Source organism: Diadema antillarum, unplaced genomic scaffold (genome assembly GCF_040938485.1).
Source record: "Diadema antillarum isolate AM-2024a unplaced genomic scaffold, OU_Dant_1.0 seq00000007_RagTag, whole genome shotgun sequence".
Classification (NCBI taxonomy): domain Eukaryota; kingdom Metazoa; phylum Echinodermata; class Echinoidea; order Diadematoida; family Diadematidae; genus Diadema; species Diadema antillarum.
Genome location: NW_027271129.1, coordinates 226221 through 240780, shown reverse-complemented (window position 1 = coordinate 240780; position 14560 = coordinate 226221). Strand labels below are relative to the sequence as shown.

General features: G+C 36.6%; 1 protein-coding gene across 3 annotated transcripts in view; it reads right to left on the bottom strand.

The window, feature by feature from the left end:
- Positions 1-14560, bottom strand: part of LOC139724954 (alpha-N-acetylgalactosaminide alpha-2,6-sialyltransferase 2-like) — a 188861-nt gene that overhangs the window by 111711 nt on the left and 62590 nt on the right. For all 3 annotated transcript variants that reach the window (XM_071636072.1, XM_071636070.1, XM_071636071.1), the window contains one exon: positions 9558-9715. In XM_071636072.1, the coding sequence (XP_071492173.1) occupies positions 9558-9673 (116 nt within the window). In that variant the 5' untranslated portion in view covers positions 9674-9715. The remainder of the gene's footprint in view (positions 1-9557; positions 9716-14560) is intronic.

Sequence of the window (14560 nt, the reverse complement as noted above, 5' to 3'; positions counted from 1 at the left end):
GCATGCTCAAGTAGAAGATGAAAATGTACAATAAGGGCCAAATTTTTTTTGATTCCTTAATATCGGGGGATTGGGGGGGCCCTGGGGCCCCTGGGTGGGGCAAGGTGCCCATTATAATCAATTGAAATCCTAGCCCCCAAGGAATGGTACCTGCCAAGTTTGATGAAAATCCATTATGAGGTTTTCAAGAAGAAGATGAAAATGTACAATTTAGGCCCCCATTTGGACCTCTCTACCCCTCCCCCTGCCCCCAAGAGGGGCACCCCTGGATCTGCTATGAACAAACTGGAAACTACAGTCATTAATGTACTAACTCATAGTATTATCTTAGCTCTATCACTTCTGATTCTAGAGAAGATTTTTAAAGATTAAAAATCGGTAATGGGGTTCTCAAGAAGAAGATGAAAATGTAGGCCGCATTAGGACCCCTTCCTCATCCCCCTCCCCTGGGTCCCAAGGGGGGCACCCCTGATTCCGCCATGAACAAACTTGAAACTACAGTCATCAATGTACTGTAGCGAAAACGGGTCCTTGGCACTTACGCCGACCGAGCCAACCGTCCGTTGATCGAAATATACGATCACTCTATGAAGAGGATAAAACCTGAAGTCTTCCACCACTTGTACGTCACCAGTCTACACCTTGCACTTCACACCATCTGATTCAAAGGCACATTCTCACTTTCATATCTAATTCACCCAACACACTGACAAGTGATATGTACCGGAACACAACCTTATCTACAGTCAACCTCGTGTAAGTCGACATAATCGGGACTGAGAAAAACACGTCGACTTACGCGAAAGTCGACATTTTGTCGACTTATAAATGAAAACTAAATTTCCCCTATACAGAATAAGATCACGATGCAGATCGCTACTCAAATCTTACTCCTTTTGCTGCCAAAACATACCTACTGACATTAGCAACAATTATGTTTTAGTTCATGCATAAATCTCGTGCGGATAAGTAATGACAACGCACAATTCCCAAATCTCTAGAGAGATTTTGAGAGAGCGGGATCGGAAAACTAGGCCCGTTTCTAGACACTGTACATTTTAGACGCATATTTCCCAAATTGCAAACAACTTTGCGCTTTAAATTCAAGTGCGTTGCTGCGAAGATATGCGTGTGAATTCGTATGATTCTGTCTAGATAATTTTTCAGTGCCGACTGAGTTGAAATATGACGTGTGATTTTCCTTCCCTAAGTCACCATATTTGTTTTGCTTACATTTCTATTGCCATACTCTGAAAATGAATTGTTCTCGCGCTCCGATTCGCAAAATTACCGCTCTTTACGGCGCGGGCTAGTCTGAAATAAAAACAAGAAGAAAAGTTTGTTAATCCGAAAACGACATCTTTCGGATTACCAACCCGCGTAAAAACAAATCTCTTTCCATCGTCAGACTAACTTAACTTTGGACTGAGATTTAATCCTTCGGTATAGCGAACTGTGACAATAATTTGCTACTATTTTTTCATTGACATTTCGTGAAGCAGCATGCGTTTCGTTAGCTTGAAACGTGTAAATGTTGCGATGTCTTTCCCCGCTAGTGCAGACTAAGTTCGGTCACGGCGAAAGTTCTGTTACGAAATAAAAAATAATGCAAGTCTTTTCAACAATAACACACTTCCGTATAGATTTTATGCGTTTAAACGCAGTTTCTAGTTTCGTACAAAAACCGCAAGTGTTTTCTGCAACGCTTTTGCGTTTTAAATACAGCGTTGCTTCTGATTTGATGGACTTGCATTTGATTTTTAGAATTGCGTTCAAACGCAATTGAGAGTAAGTTTCTTAGATGCAATTTTCTAGTTTCGGATGATTATCAAACGCAAGTCTTTTCAGCATTCCGTGTGATTTGATGGACTTGCATTTGATTTTCAGGGTTGCGTTTAATTTTTGATTTTGCGTACGAAATAAAATAATGCAAGTCTTTAAAAAAATAACGCACTTCCGTAGATGTATAAAGATGCATTTAAATGCAGTTTCATATAGTTTTGTACAAAAACTGCAAGTCTTCTCCGCAACGCTCTTGCGTTTAAATACAGCATTGCGTGTGATTTGATGGACTTGCATTTGATTTTTAGAATCGCGCTTAAACGCAATTGAGTTTTTAAAAAAAGTTCCCTACAATTTTCTAGTTTCATATGATTATCAAATGCAAGTCTTTTCAGCGTTCCCGGTGATATGATGGACTTGCAATTGCATTTGAATTTCAGAGTTGCGTTTAATTTGTAACTTTGCATACGAAATAAAAGATAATGCAAGACTTTTCAACAGTAACGCACCTCCGTAAATGTTAAGAGATGCTTTTAAACGCAGTTTCTAGTTTCTTACGAAAACCGCAAGTTAGTCTTCTCTGCAACGCTCTTGCGTTTGAATACAGCGTTGCGGGTGAATTGATGGACTTCATTTGATTTTTAGAGTTGCATTTAAACGCAATTGACTTTCTATTTTCTAGTTTCATATGATTATCAAACGCAAGCCTTTTCAGCAACGCACTTGTGCAAAGTTGCTCGTGATTTGATACACCTGCATTTGCTTTTTAGTTGCAATTAATTACATGTAGTTGTATTTTGATTAATTTTCTAAAAACGGGCCCAGGTTTCTAATACCACTTCGGAATAATTAACGTTAGAATATTCATAAAAACGGAAACACGTATTTAATGTTCTGATAATGATTCTCTACTAGGACCTACAGGTGTACAAAATTTGTGCGTTTTGAGAATAACCAGAAGGAGAAAAAGGGGAAAGTGAACTGCTTTGGGTACCACATGTAATTCTCCAGTGTAAATGAGTGTATGTCCTCTCTATTCTGACGTACAAGACAATGGACGCATCGCGCCGCAGATGCTACCGCGCCGTACACTAGAGAATTACCGACAAGAAATGCTGCGAATCGGAGCGGGAAAACAATTCTTTTTCAGAGAATGGCGATAAGACTTTGAGCGAAAAAAGTCATGTCAACTTAGACGAGGGAATTAACACATATTTCAGTTCAGTTGGCACTCAAAAATCAGTTTATAAATGTCGACTAAGACGAAGAAGTTTTCAAGGAATAACAAAGGCAAAAATTGGGACTTTTTTATCGTGTCGACTTAAGCGAGTTGTCGACTTATACGATGTCGACTTAAGCGAGGTTTACTGTATTTACAGGTATAGTGTCTACCGTACACAAGACACAAAGATCAGCCTCGGTTGTTAACTTTTTTGCACAGTGGGTATGAGCAGACTACAGTGCACTCCCGTTACATCAAAATGCTCGGGACCGGCCATTTTCCTTTTGTATAAAAAAATTTCTTTATAACCGAACAAATATAATATATGACAAAAACAAGGTAACCACCAAGCATATATGTCTGTTGAATACTCATCATACACTGGAAAGCGAGATGTGAAATGGGATGGTACCATTTTAATTTCGTTTGGATATTACATTTAAAAGAGAGCATAAAGTTGTTTTTGGCACACAATAAGTCGTATAGAAAATAATAGTTTAGGATTCCGTTACAGTTCGCTATTCCAAAGATTTGTTTCTTACTAAAGTTTGTTACTCCGAAAGACTCTTTGTTCCGAAGTTTCGCCATTCCCGGGAATCTAAAGGTTTGTTCATTATTTTGAAGCTTCGCTCTTCTGTCGATTCTTTATTCCGAAAGTTCATAATTTAGATATAAATATATTGTTCGTTTTCCGAAGGCTCGTTGATCGGAAAATGAAATGAGTTTCGTCATTCCGAAGGTTTGTAAATGAAAAAAATGAGAATGTGTTTTTTAATCCGACAATGAAATAAGGTTTGTTATTCCAAAGAAGGTTTGTAAATAATAAAAAAAAATAAGAAAGGTTAGTTATTTCATAGGCTCGGTTATCTTAAGACAATTATGAAGTTTGCAATTCCAAAGTTTTGTTACTGGATACACCTTTTTCACCTATGGATTAATGAAACTTTTTTTTAATGTTCCGATTAACGAAAGTTCAGAATTCCTATCATTTTATGACAAACGAACCATCGTAATAAGAACCACATCTTATTGACAGTTTAACAAACTTTAGTAATAACGAACTGTTTGAATAGTGCCAAAATGTTCGTAATAACAAACCCTATTTCATTTCCGAACCAACGGACATTTAGGTGTATAAGAATATGTGTGTTTTGTAATAAAGTACCTTCGAAACAATAAAACGAACCTTGTTTAATTTCAGATTATTGTATTACAATAATGCAAGTCCCCCTCGGAAACTATGCAGGACACAAGGAGCGAACACATACACAGTGATGTGAGGCGTTCGCCCATGCAGAGATGCTATAAATGCTTGTTCCACTACGTATTTTCGGAAGCGATTCGCATTTCGTTATAACGGAGCACATTTCTTTTGTTTTTCTTTGTCAGTGGTGCTCAGAAAGATTTTGTTATAATAATGAAAATTTTGTTATAATGTGTTTATTATAAGCAAATTTTGTACCATAGACTTCAATGGCGATAATTTTGAGACCAAGAGTTTTACTTCGTTAAAATGAAATTTCATTATAACCATGTTTGTTGTAATGGGAGTCCACTGTACTGTGCATGAAATACATTAAAGATACACAAACTCCAGACTACTGTGTGAGGTAGCTGATGATACCTGTGTGGAATTATTATAGACATGGTTATGAAATTTCCCTACGATTTCCTTTATTCTTTATTATTTTTACACAGAGTTAAGCTTTCTATTTACACTCTTCAGAGTTTGATTGAAACCATTTAAATCATACATCAACACCATTTTCAGTCCCATAACTGATCACATTTACTAATTAATTAAAATCAATTGTCTAAAATGTGTCATTATGGCCAACCTGTATACACACGTATACACACAATGCTAAATGTAAGTATCAAACCTCTGTAACACAACTTTGAATTAACGGTAGGAATTATCGCTGCACTTATAATCCATACTTTTTATCACTTTCTGAATCTCCACAAAAACCACTAATTGACAAATATTCATCAATACAGAAGACTGACTTAAAGGAACAATTCAAACACTCTTTTAGAATGCATAGCTTGTTACATGACTGTATAAATCAGCACAAAGTAACCATGACTACATCGTGTTACTGAATTGTTATGAACAAATTTCGCACTGACAAACTTTTGCACGAATTCCAAATGAAATGCACTACACAAGTACACAAAATAGATATCATTTTGTTACAGTACTAACTCATAGTATTAACTTAGCTCTATCACTTCTGGTTCTAGAGAAGAAGATTTTTAAAGATTCCTTAATTTGGGGGGGGGGGGGGGTTTGGGCCCAATGGGGGCCCCCTGGGTGGGGTATGGTGCCCATTTTAACAAATTGAGACCCTAACCCCCCTAGGGATACTACATGCCAAGTTTGGTGAAAATAGGTCATGGGGTTCTCAAGAAGAAGAAGAAAATGTACAATTTAGGCCCCATTAGGACCCCTGATTCCGCCATGAACAAATTTAAAACTACAGTCATCAATGTACTAACTCATTGTGTTAACTTAGCTCTATCACTTCTGGTTCTACACAAGAAGATTTTTAAAGATTCCTTAATTTGGGGGGGGGGGGGGGGGGGTTGGGCCCCCCTCGGGGCCCCCTGGGTGGGGCATAGTGCCCATTTTAACAAATTGAGATCCTAACCCCCTAGGGATGCTACCTGCCAAGTTTGGTGAAATCGGTCTTGGGGTTTTCAAGAAGAAGATGAAAATGTTAAAAAGTTTAGGCACGCCGGACGCTGGACGAAGAACGATCGCAATAGCTCACTTGAGCCTTTGGCTCAGGTGAGCTAAAAAGAGACAAAAAAAATATATTGGTCGTTCATATTTTGTGCCATCTCTTTCGGCTTTTTTCCCCCTTTCACTAACCGTGGGAAACACGTTGCTTTCCCTTATCTTTTGTTTATGTATGTATTTTTTAACGTTTTGTATAAGTCAACCAGTAATAATTTTTAGGTTTCCCCCTCAATTTTATATCAAAACTCCGTCTCCTTTTTTCCACTACTTGAATTTATTTCCCTTTCCTATCCTTTTTTTTAATGATTTACGGACTTGGTATGATAACTTATATGTATTTCCGCTTGATGTTGTGTCGATATCACATTCATTATTTTTAGTTCTCATGCTTTTGGGCATTGAAATTATTTACCCACTTCTACTTTTTTACTTCCTTGCCCGCTCTTCTCCATCTTGCCATATTTGTTATTCTCTATATATCTCCATACCTGTTGTGCAATACTCTCACCTATCCCATTTTTTGATGCTCAGGTCTGATGTGTATAACATTTTTTTTTTTTTCACGTATGCTTATACTATCAGTGTCATTTTAATTTCTTTTTTTATGAGTCTAATGTAAAGCAACTGTATCAGCCTTCGAGCTGCTGGATTGTTATTTTATTTTATTTTTTTTTATATTTGCAGAATAAACCACATTGAATTGAATTGAATTGTATATCAACAAGAAGGCATAAATAATCAAGGTTCCGGTGTAACTTTGCTTTATCTCACGATTTCTCTGCAAGCGCATGCCATTGTTTTAGTATGTGCGCGCACCAGAGAATGAGCGCTTGTTAAAACATGCATAATTAAATATGGTGCATTTTCCACGCTGAGATGCTACTTTAAACAATATTTCCTATTTGATATGATTATTGCAATGGGTGTGGTTTTCATGACTTACAACACCATTATAACAGTTCTCAGAATACCAATTTACAACTGTTTTAATAGTGGTGTTGTAATTCATGGACTTATAACATAAGTTCCAACAGAAGTTACAACAGAGTTGAAATGGTGTTCATAAAACCACCCCAGGGCCTCTAAAATCTTTAAATGTGAAATTTCGGTGACCTGAAATGAAAATGTATCGCCCAAAAATAAAGAAAAGTTAACATACCAGTTCATTTTGAATCTTAATTGCCCAATCAGGCCACCAAATGAGTAGAAAATGACCTGCTTCAGGATCTAGTTGAGAGGTTATCCTCCTCCCCCAAATTAGATTGACCTACAGTAAGATAAGCTCTGAAGCCTGGTTTGAAGGTGGTCATTGCACTGAGATGGCCAGTGGTGATAGTTATACATCTCTTTAAAGTCTGTTCATCTGTCATGTGGTCGCTAGCATTGGCAAATCAAAAAGAACTCTAGTGACAGGTCTTACCATATATTTGCAACTGTTTGCAAAAAGAAAAAAAAGAAACAAATGACTAATGTTAATCAAATTCTGTTTCAAAATCAATTCAATTCGATCTAATCATTTATTGTTCATCACAAAGTTTGTTTTATTTGTAAAGATGTTTTCTTCTAAAAAAAATACAACATATTACATAACAGCACTGAAATGAATGAAGTATGGGATTCACACAAGATTTGTAGTCCAGCACACTACACTGGAGTGGATAGCATGAAGGCTGATTACTATTGTGACAATTTTTACACCAAGACTTTGTCATCAGTATGGAAAAAACTATACGCTACAAAAAATCTAAAATATTGTATGTAAGTGGCAATGGTCAAATTATATTTTTGCCATATCTAGATTCAAATGTACTTTATCTATTTCAGGGCCAACATTTCCTCCATAAAAGTGTGAAATCAAATAAAAATCTGTGAAGTAGAGGCAGTTATTGCACATTTTCCTTTTCATAAGATGAAAAGCACTAAAGCTATTGGGAAAAAATATCACCCTGAAAGCTGAATAAATTCTCTATAACATTTGTAAGACCTTTTGGGGATACCTCAACGCGTGAGGTAAATGGTAGTAACATGCAAAACAATAAGTCTGCAAAGATAATTGTGTCACATAAGATGGTGTCCTAGTAATACGAGGATGCCCTCACTCACATTCTGACATAAAATTAAGGTTTATGTTGTAAGTTTTGCAATAACGTAAAACATGGTGCCTTAATGTTGACGACAATCAGAACAGGCCATCAACAAACAAGCCTGCACACTGCAAAATGCCCTGGGCCCTGTTTTATCAAAAGATAAATTTAACATTAAGTCAAAATAATCTATGATTAACCTCTCAAATCAACTCTAAGTCCACTTAATCTATGATTAACTTCCAAGTCCACTTGAAGTCCGTCTTATCAAGACACCCAGAGTTGACATCAACTCCAACTTCCTAAAAAATCAACACATAAGTTTTCTCAACCGCTCCAAATCTATGATTAACTTAACAGGTGATAAATATCAACTTTAAGTAGAAACAGTCTAGGTAGACTCAATTGTAAGGCAATTTACAGAAGAAAGATGACTGTCACACTTTCCTAGTCTAGCTGGGGTCTTGTCACAAATATTTGTCTGTTAAATGCTAACCTTTCTCTAACATTTTGTTGCGTTTCTTTCATGTAATTATGGTCTTTTCCTTGCATGAAATTCACGATCGGCACGCATTGCTTACGCGACTGCTGCACGCAAACACCCTCGACAGCAGTCGCAATCCCAGCCTGCGCGCCCGGCGCCTCGGCACACCGTCCGCCGCCAATCAAGCTATCGCCAGCAAGCAAGTAACCGAGTACAGTACTGGAACTGGAACCGCGTCTGTGTGTAATGCATATCTTGCCAAAGTAAAGAACCCATATGCGAGGAAACCAGTGATTTCTGACGTGCGTAAGCCTACGTAGAGCTAGTTCGGCAATAGATACTAATTAAGAGTTTAGTAGGCATATACAGAAAATAAAGAGTTTAAAAGCACCGAGTACGACAGTAACTTGAGATCCAGCTTAAAAACGTTAGGCCCAACTGGTTATAGATAACGTTCAGCGAGTCGTTTGTACTTACCGTAACACGTAGTGGCGTACTGCTGATTAGAGCGTCTAAGTCATTCTAGAATTTCGACATGTTGATGATGTAGACTTGCGATCTATTCTTTACAAAGCCGATCTGCGCCGTAGAGGTAAAAACAAGCTACTGTAATCACCGCACTCTCACAAGTTTCCATAATCCTACACGTAAACACACAGGACTTCAGCCTATTGAATTAAGACTTGAAGTAATCCTACGTATGTGCGGAATCTTTACGGTACACGCGTACGCAGATTTTCGTTGAGCTCGGGATGTGCTAGATCTATCGACCTACTTTTTTCAATACAACGCAAAGCGGCGTATTTTGCGGTTTTGTTGCAAACTTAATACTTCTAATTCAGCGGCTGTATAGCGCTAATAATACTGCGTCGCACTAGCAGACTACGAATCCGTGGCCATGGCAAACAATCATGTTTTTGTTGTTTGTTTTGCTTAATGTATTGTTTTGTTTTTAAGCAGACAGTACCGGAAACCAGCCTCGTCCCGTGTTTTTAGTTTTGACTAAATCAATAATTAAGTCATGGTGATGAGCTATAACTATAATCGACTATTAAGTCTCTTCGTAAAACGGAAACTTGCAGTTGATTTAAAGTTATAGCAGACTTCAAGTTGGATAAAGTTAGCGTTGATTTCACAATCAACGCTAACTTTATCTTGATAAAACAGGGCCCTGATATTCCAGCTTTTCCCTATTTGAAACAAATAGGGTTCAATAACATTCTGTACACTCTTTCTTACCTGTCTCTCTTAGATGCATGTTGACTTTTGTACTGAGAAGAGTAAAGAATTATAGCGATAGTAGCACCAGTGAAGATGGACAGCACCTTCGTAAGTGCTTTGCCATGAATACGCATTCTGCCAATGTATAGCGACTGGAAACACCGTCTTGGAATGTTCTGAAAACAAAACAAAACAATGCATTAAACAAATATTAGTTTAACCAGTAAATTACCAGAGTGAAGACCCGGGTGAAAATTATCTAAATACAAACATGAAACTGTTCAGACATATTGATCAAGGAATGTTTTGCCCATCAATTTGATTATGAATGTTAATGGACATAACATGGTTTGTGTTTAGTCAGTACTTCTACAATCATTCACTGTTCAGCATTACGGTTCCAGAAGCACCCTCTCCGCTAACCTTGGAAAAGGTAACCTAATTACCGGTAGTAATTCATGCAGCTGATCGTCTGTAAAGGGAACAAGACGTGAAGTTTGTAACAACTGAATTTATGATAATAATTCCGGAAATGCAAACAGTCGGTGAGTAACGAAGGATACACTACCTATGAGAAATGAATGATACGCGGTTTATTTGATGGAAGTTACTTTTGTAAATGCGTATGTTAGTTTGATATACTGACAGTTTGTTCATAAGCTTATAAGTTGTAAAGTTAACATGATGAGCAGTGAACAATAACCGGAGACTTCTATGTACAAGCTCATGGAAGTTATGATGCATTGCACGTTTTGACATACGCAATGTCAGAGGAGCTTTTGATTGTTATACATATGTGTTTAGGATAACTGCTGTGTAATGCACAGGCAGAGTGTTATGTTATAAGAACGATATAGTGCTCTCTGATGGAAATAAGTTGTGTGTGTTGTGTTGCAAAGGAGGCACATCACAGTTCAGAAAGAGGGGGGGGGGGGGGGAATTACGTCAGATTGAGACATGAATGCTACTAACCGGAGGGCCAAACCCCAAAAAGTCGCTTACTTAACGAGTGAGTTGCACTCTCTCTACAAACTAAGTAGACCATGCTTATTTTCAAGTTTTTATTGTAACAAACAACATTTTACTGGTCTACCTCAAAAAATTTGTTGCGAAAGCCTCCAAATCCAAGATGGCGTCCAAGATGGCCGCCATATTTACTGAATTTGTTATTTGAAAGATAGAATTTGATTGAAACATCAGATTTCAACAAATTTGATGTCATATGAAAGAGAATAAAATTTTCTACAAGTTGATACCATTTTTGTGGGTTATTGTGATAACTGGATTGAGATTTTAAGGAAAAAACACTCATTTTTTGATATTTTTCTGAAAAAAGGAAAATCATGAAAATGCTTGATTCAGCATAAATCAGAGAAAGACTGAAGGATTATCTTGAAACATCTCAAGAATTTTGTTTAACATATAATTAATATTTGGAGAAAATTAGGGGTCAGTACCGTTTTCGGTTCAGGAGTTATAATGTCTCAAACTTCAAAACTCACTATGTAAAAATGGCCACTTTAGTTGTGACAAGACTTTGTTGGTCGTAAAAAAAGCCTGCGCGCGCCAAGACTACTACACGCACCACTGGCACTGGCGCTTGTGGCAGTGCCAGTGGTGCGTGTAGTAGTCTTGGCAAACGCAGACTTTTTCTTTGACAAACTAGGGTTTGTGCCTGCAAACTAACTTTTCATACCAAGTGGTAGCTCAGGTGACGCTGATTGCTATTATTTCAAAGTAGATTGTTCTGAAGCAGATGAGATGAAGCAAGAAATATCTTTCAAATAGAGGTAGAAGCTTGAAATAACCTTGCTATAGAAAGTTTAAAACAAAATTTGGATCAATCACTCAAAAAATTCAAGATTGCAGGCCATCAAAGCTGACATAGTGTATTGCGCCAAAGTAACTGTATCATTTCGATTTTTATGCAATTTTGTCTGTTTTGGTGTCTATTTATATGTTTTTTGATATATTCTGAACATTTTGATGCTACTTCAAACCATCTTAAGTTTTTATGGAGACATTGTTCAGAATGCACCATGAATATTTCTCTAAAAAGTAAAAAAAAAATTAAATTAAAAATGTTTATGAAAACCATGCAGAAATTAAAATCTTTACCATATAATCAATGTTTGGAGGTCAGTATTGTATTTGGTTCAGGAGTTATAATGTCTCAAACTTGAGATCCCATTTTACGTAATTATGTATTTCACGCATCTGTTCCCAAAGACGTCACAGAGGGTCAAATCCAAGATCGTGCTTACTTTTCGAGTTCCACTCTCTCTATAAACAAAACCATACATAATATTAAGCATACTAAGCAATGTTCCGTAAGTACACCTCAGTAGATTTGTTGCAAAAACCTCCAAAGTACAGATGCGGTCCAATAGGGCCGCCATTTTTATTGAATTTAACATTTCAAACATAAAATTTGATAGAGACATTGGATTGCAACAAATTTGATGTCATATGAAGGAGAGCAAAACTTCTTAAAAGTTGATACCACTTTAGCTGTGTATTGTGATAAATTGGGGGGGGTTGTTTGCTTCTCTTTTTTTGGGGGGGGGGGAATCCATATTTTTATATTCTTTTGAAAAAAGGAAGAAATGTAAAAATGCATGATTTAGTATTTATCAAAGAAGAACTGAAGAATTATTTTGAAACCTGCGATTGAGATTGAGATTTACTGAGATTGAGACATAATTCATATTTCTGGAATTACAGGCAATATCATACACTGTTGACAAGTTAACATCTAGAACTTGAAAAAAAATGTATTCATGCATTATAAATTTTGCATACAATGTGTTTGCATGGTCACATGTAATACTGTAATGGTCTAGTGACTTGCAAGTACCTGCAAACTAACTTTTCATGCCAAGTGGTAGGTGACGCTGGTCGCTATTACTATAGCATTTCATCATAGTAGATTGTTCTGAGGCAGATAAGATTGAACAGAAAGTATTTTCCAAAAAGAGATAGGAGCTTGGAATTTGGCACAAATTTTTCCAATGTGTAATATGTAGCGATAAAAATAGTATCCACACAAATTTCAAGATGGCGGTAATTAATCGAGGTTGTCGTTCAAGGCATTATTTGCCATTAGTGCACGTAAAACAAAAACCCAGCTTTACTTAATTCCTCAAGCTAGTTCTAAACTGTGAGTTAGGGATAGAACAACTAATGTACAAACTTAAATCAGTATATTTAATGCTAAATATTGTTAGATGTACTAAATAGATCTGATACGATTTTTTTTATATAATTCAAATTCAAATTCAAATTCAAATACTAAATTGTTAACAGTTATCATGGTTATGGTTTCTTGAAAAGAAATGGTGATATCTCCGTATGTTTTAGGCTTTATTATGATTTTTTTTTTACATGGAAGAATGTTTTGTAATACAATTCTAACCTGCACATATAAATCGAATCTCTCTGATATCTCTCTCAATGGCAAACAATACCTTAAGTGTGTTGCGTCAAAGTTAAATCTCAACTTATAACTTATAATTTGATATATATTTTTAATCTTCTTATCTTTCTGTCTATTACATGTTTCTATACATCCGAACGATATTGTACTAGTGTAAACCATATTGAGGGTCTTTTTTTTTTAGTGGGGGTGGAGCTCATTTCAGTGTTTGGGTAAGGCCCAATCTTTGATAAAAAACAAAAATGCTTCTGTATCAAAGATACTATATGCTTTTTTACTTGTATGTTACTCTGCTGTTGTAGACTGCGTGAATGATGATGGTATATGTGTAATAATGTCTGATCCGTAGATGTCCTTGAAAGCCCTTCTGATCCGAACCCCCCCCCCCCAAAAAAAAAAAAAAAAAAAAAAATCCGACATGGCGGCAAGTTCTCAACTTTGCTCTGAAATGTGTTTTGCGAAATTACTTTTCAGTATATTGTTCGAATAAAATTGTCCGAATTGATTATTCGTGCTGCATATTCACATTTACAAATAAACATGCTGAAACTGTATTTACTGTAATCAGATTTTTCTTACATTGTTTTTGGGCTGATTTCATGTAGGTTATAGTGTCACAATTGATCTGAACTTATGCCATTGGTAGATGCTTTCCCATATTAGATATCAGGATCACTCGAGAGTGAAAATGTTCATTTTCATTTATTTTAGAGTGACCTCGGGGATCACTCGAAGAGTTACGAGTGATCCCTAAGGCAGGGCTCGACACTAACGTTGGTCCGGTGGCCCGGGGCCACCAAAAACGCACGTCGGGCCACCAAAATGTCCGAAATGAAGAATTTGGTGGCCTGATCGGGCCACCAAAAAAGGTCGGATATTTGCCTTTGGGCCACCCAAAATAAAAGTTAGTGTGGAGCCCTGCCAAAGGTCACTCTAAAATGAGTGAAAATGAACATTTTCACTCAAAAGTCACTCCAATTTCTACTCTAAATTCACCGTTTTCTGTTATTCACTCCTCACATCAAAAGTAAAAACTTCCACTCGATTTGTTTTTTCTTTTTCGGAGAGGAGAATATCACTGGATTTTTTTTTTTTCGGAGAGTAGAATATCACTGGTTTTAAAAATGTGTCCATAAAAACCTAAGACGGTTTAAGATATCACAACAGACAAAATTGTATCAAAATCGAAATAATACATATAACTTGGCGCAATACACTATGTCAACTTTGATGGCTGTCATCTTGATTTTTTTTTTTTGAGCGGTTGTTCTAAATTGTGTCTTAAACTATCTATAACATAACATAACATAACATAACATACCTTGGATGTGGGCGTAAAGTTATACTTAACTTATTTGCCCCTCGGTGTCGTCATAACATGACATTAATAACTTTTAGTTAGGCGCTGTGCCAAGTTTCAAGCTACTACCTCTATTTGAAATTTGGTTTGCTTCATCTCATCTGCTTCAGAATAATCTACTTTGAAATAATAGCGATCAGTATCACCTGAGCTACCACTTGATATGAAAAGTTAGTTTGCAGGCACAAACTCTTGTTTGTCAAAGAAAAAGTCTGCATTTGCCAA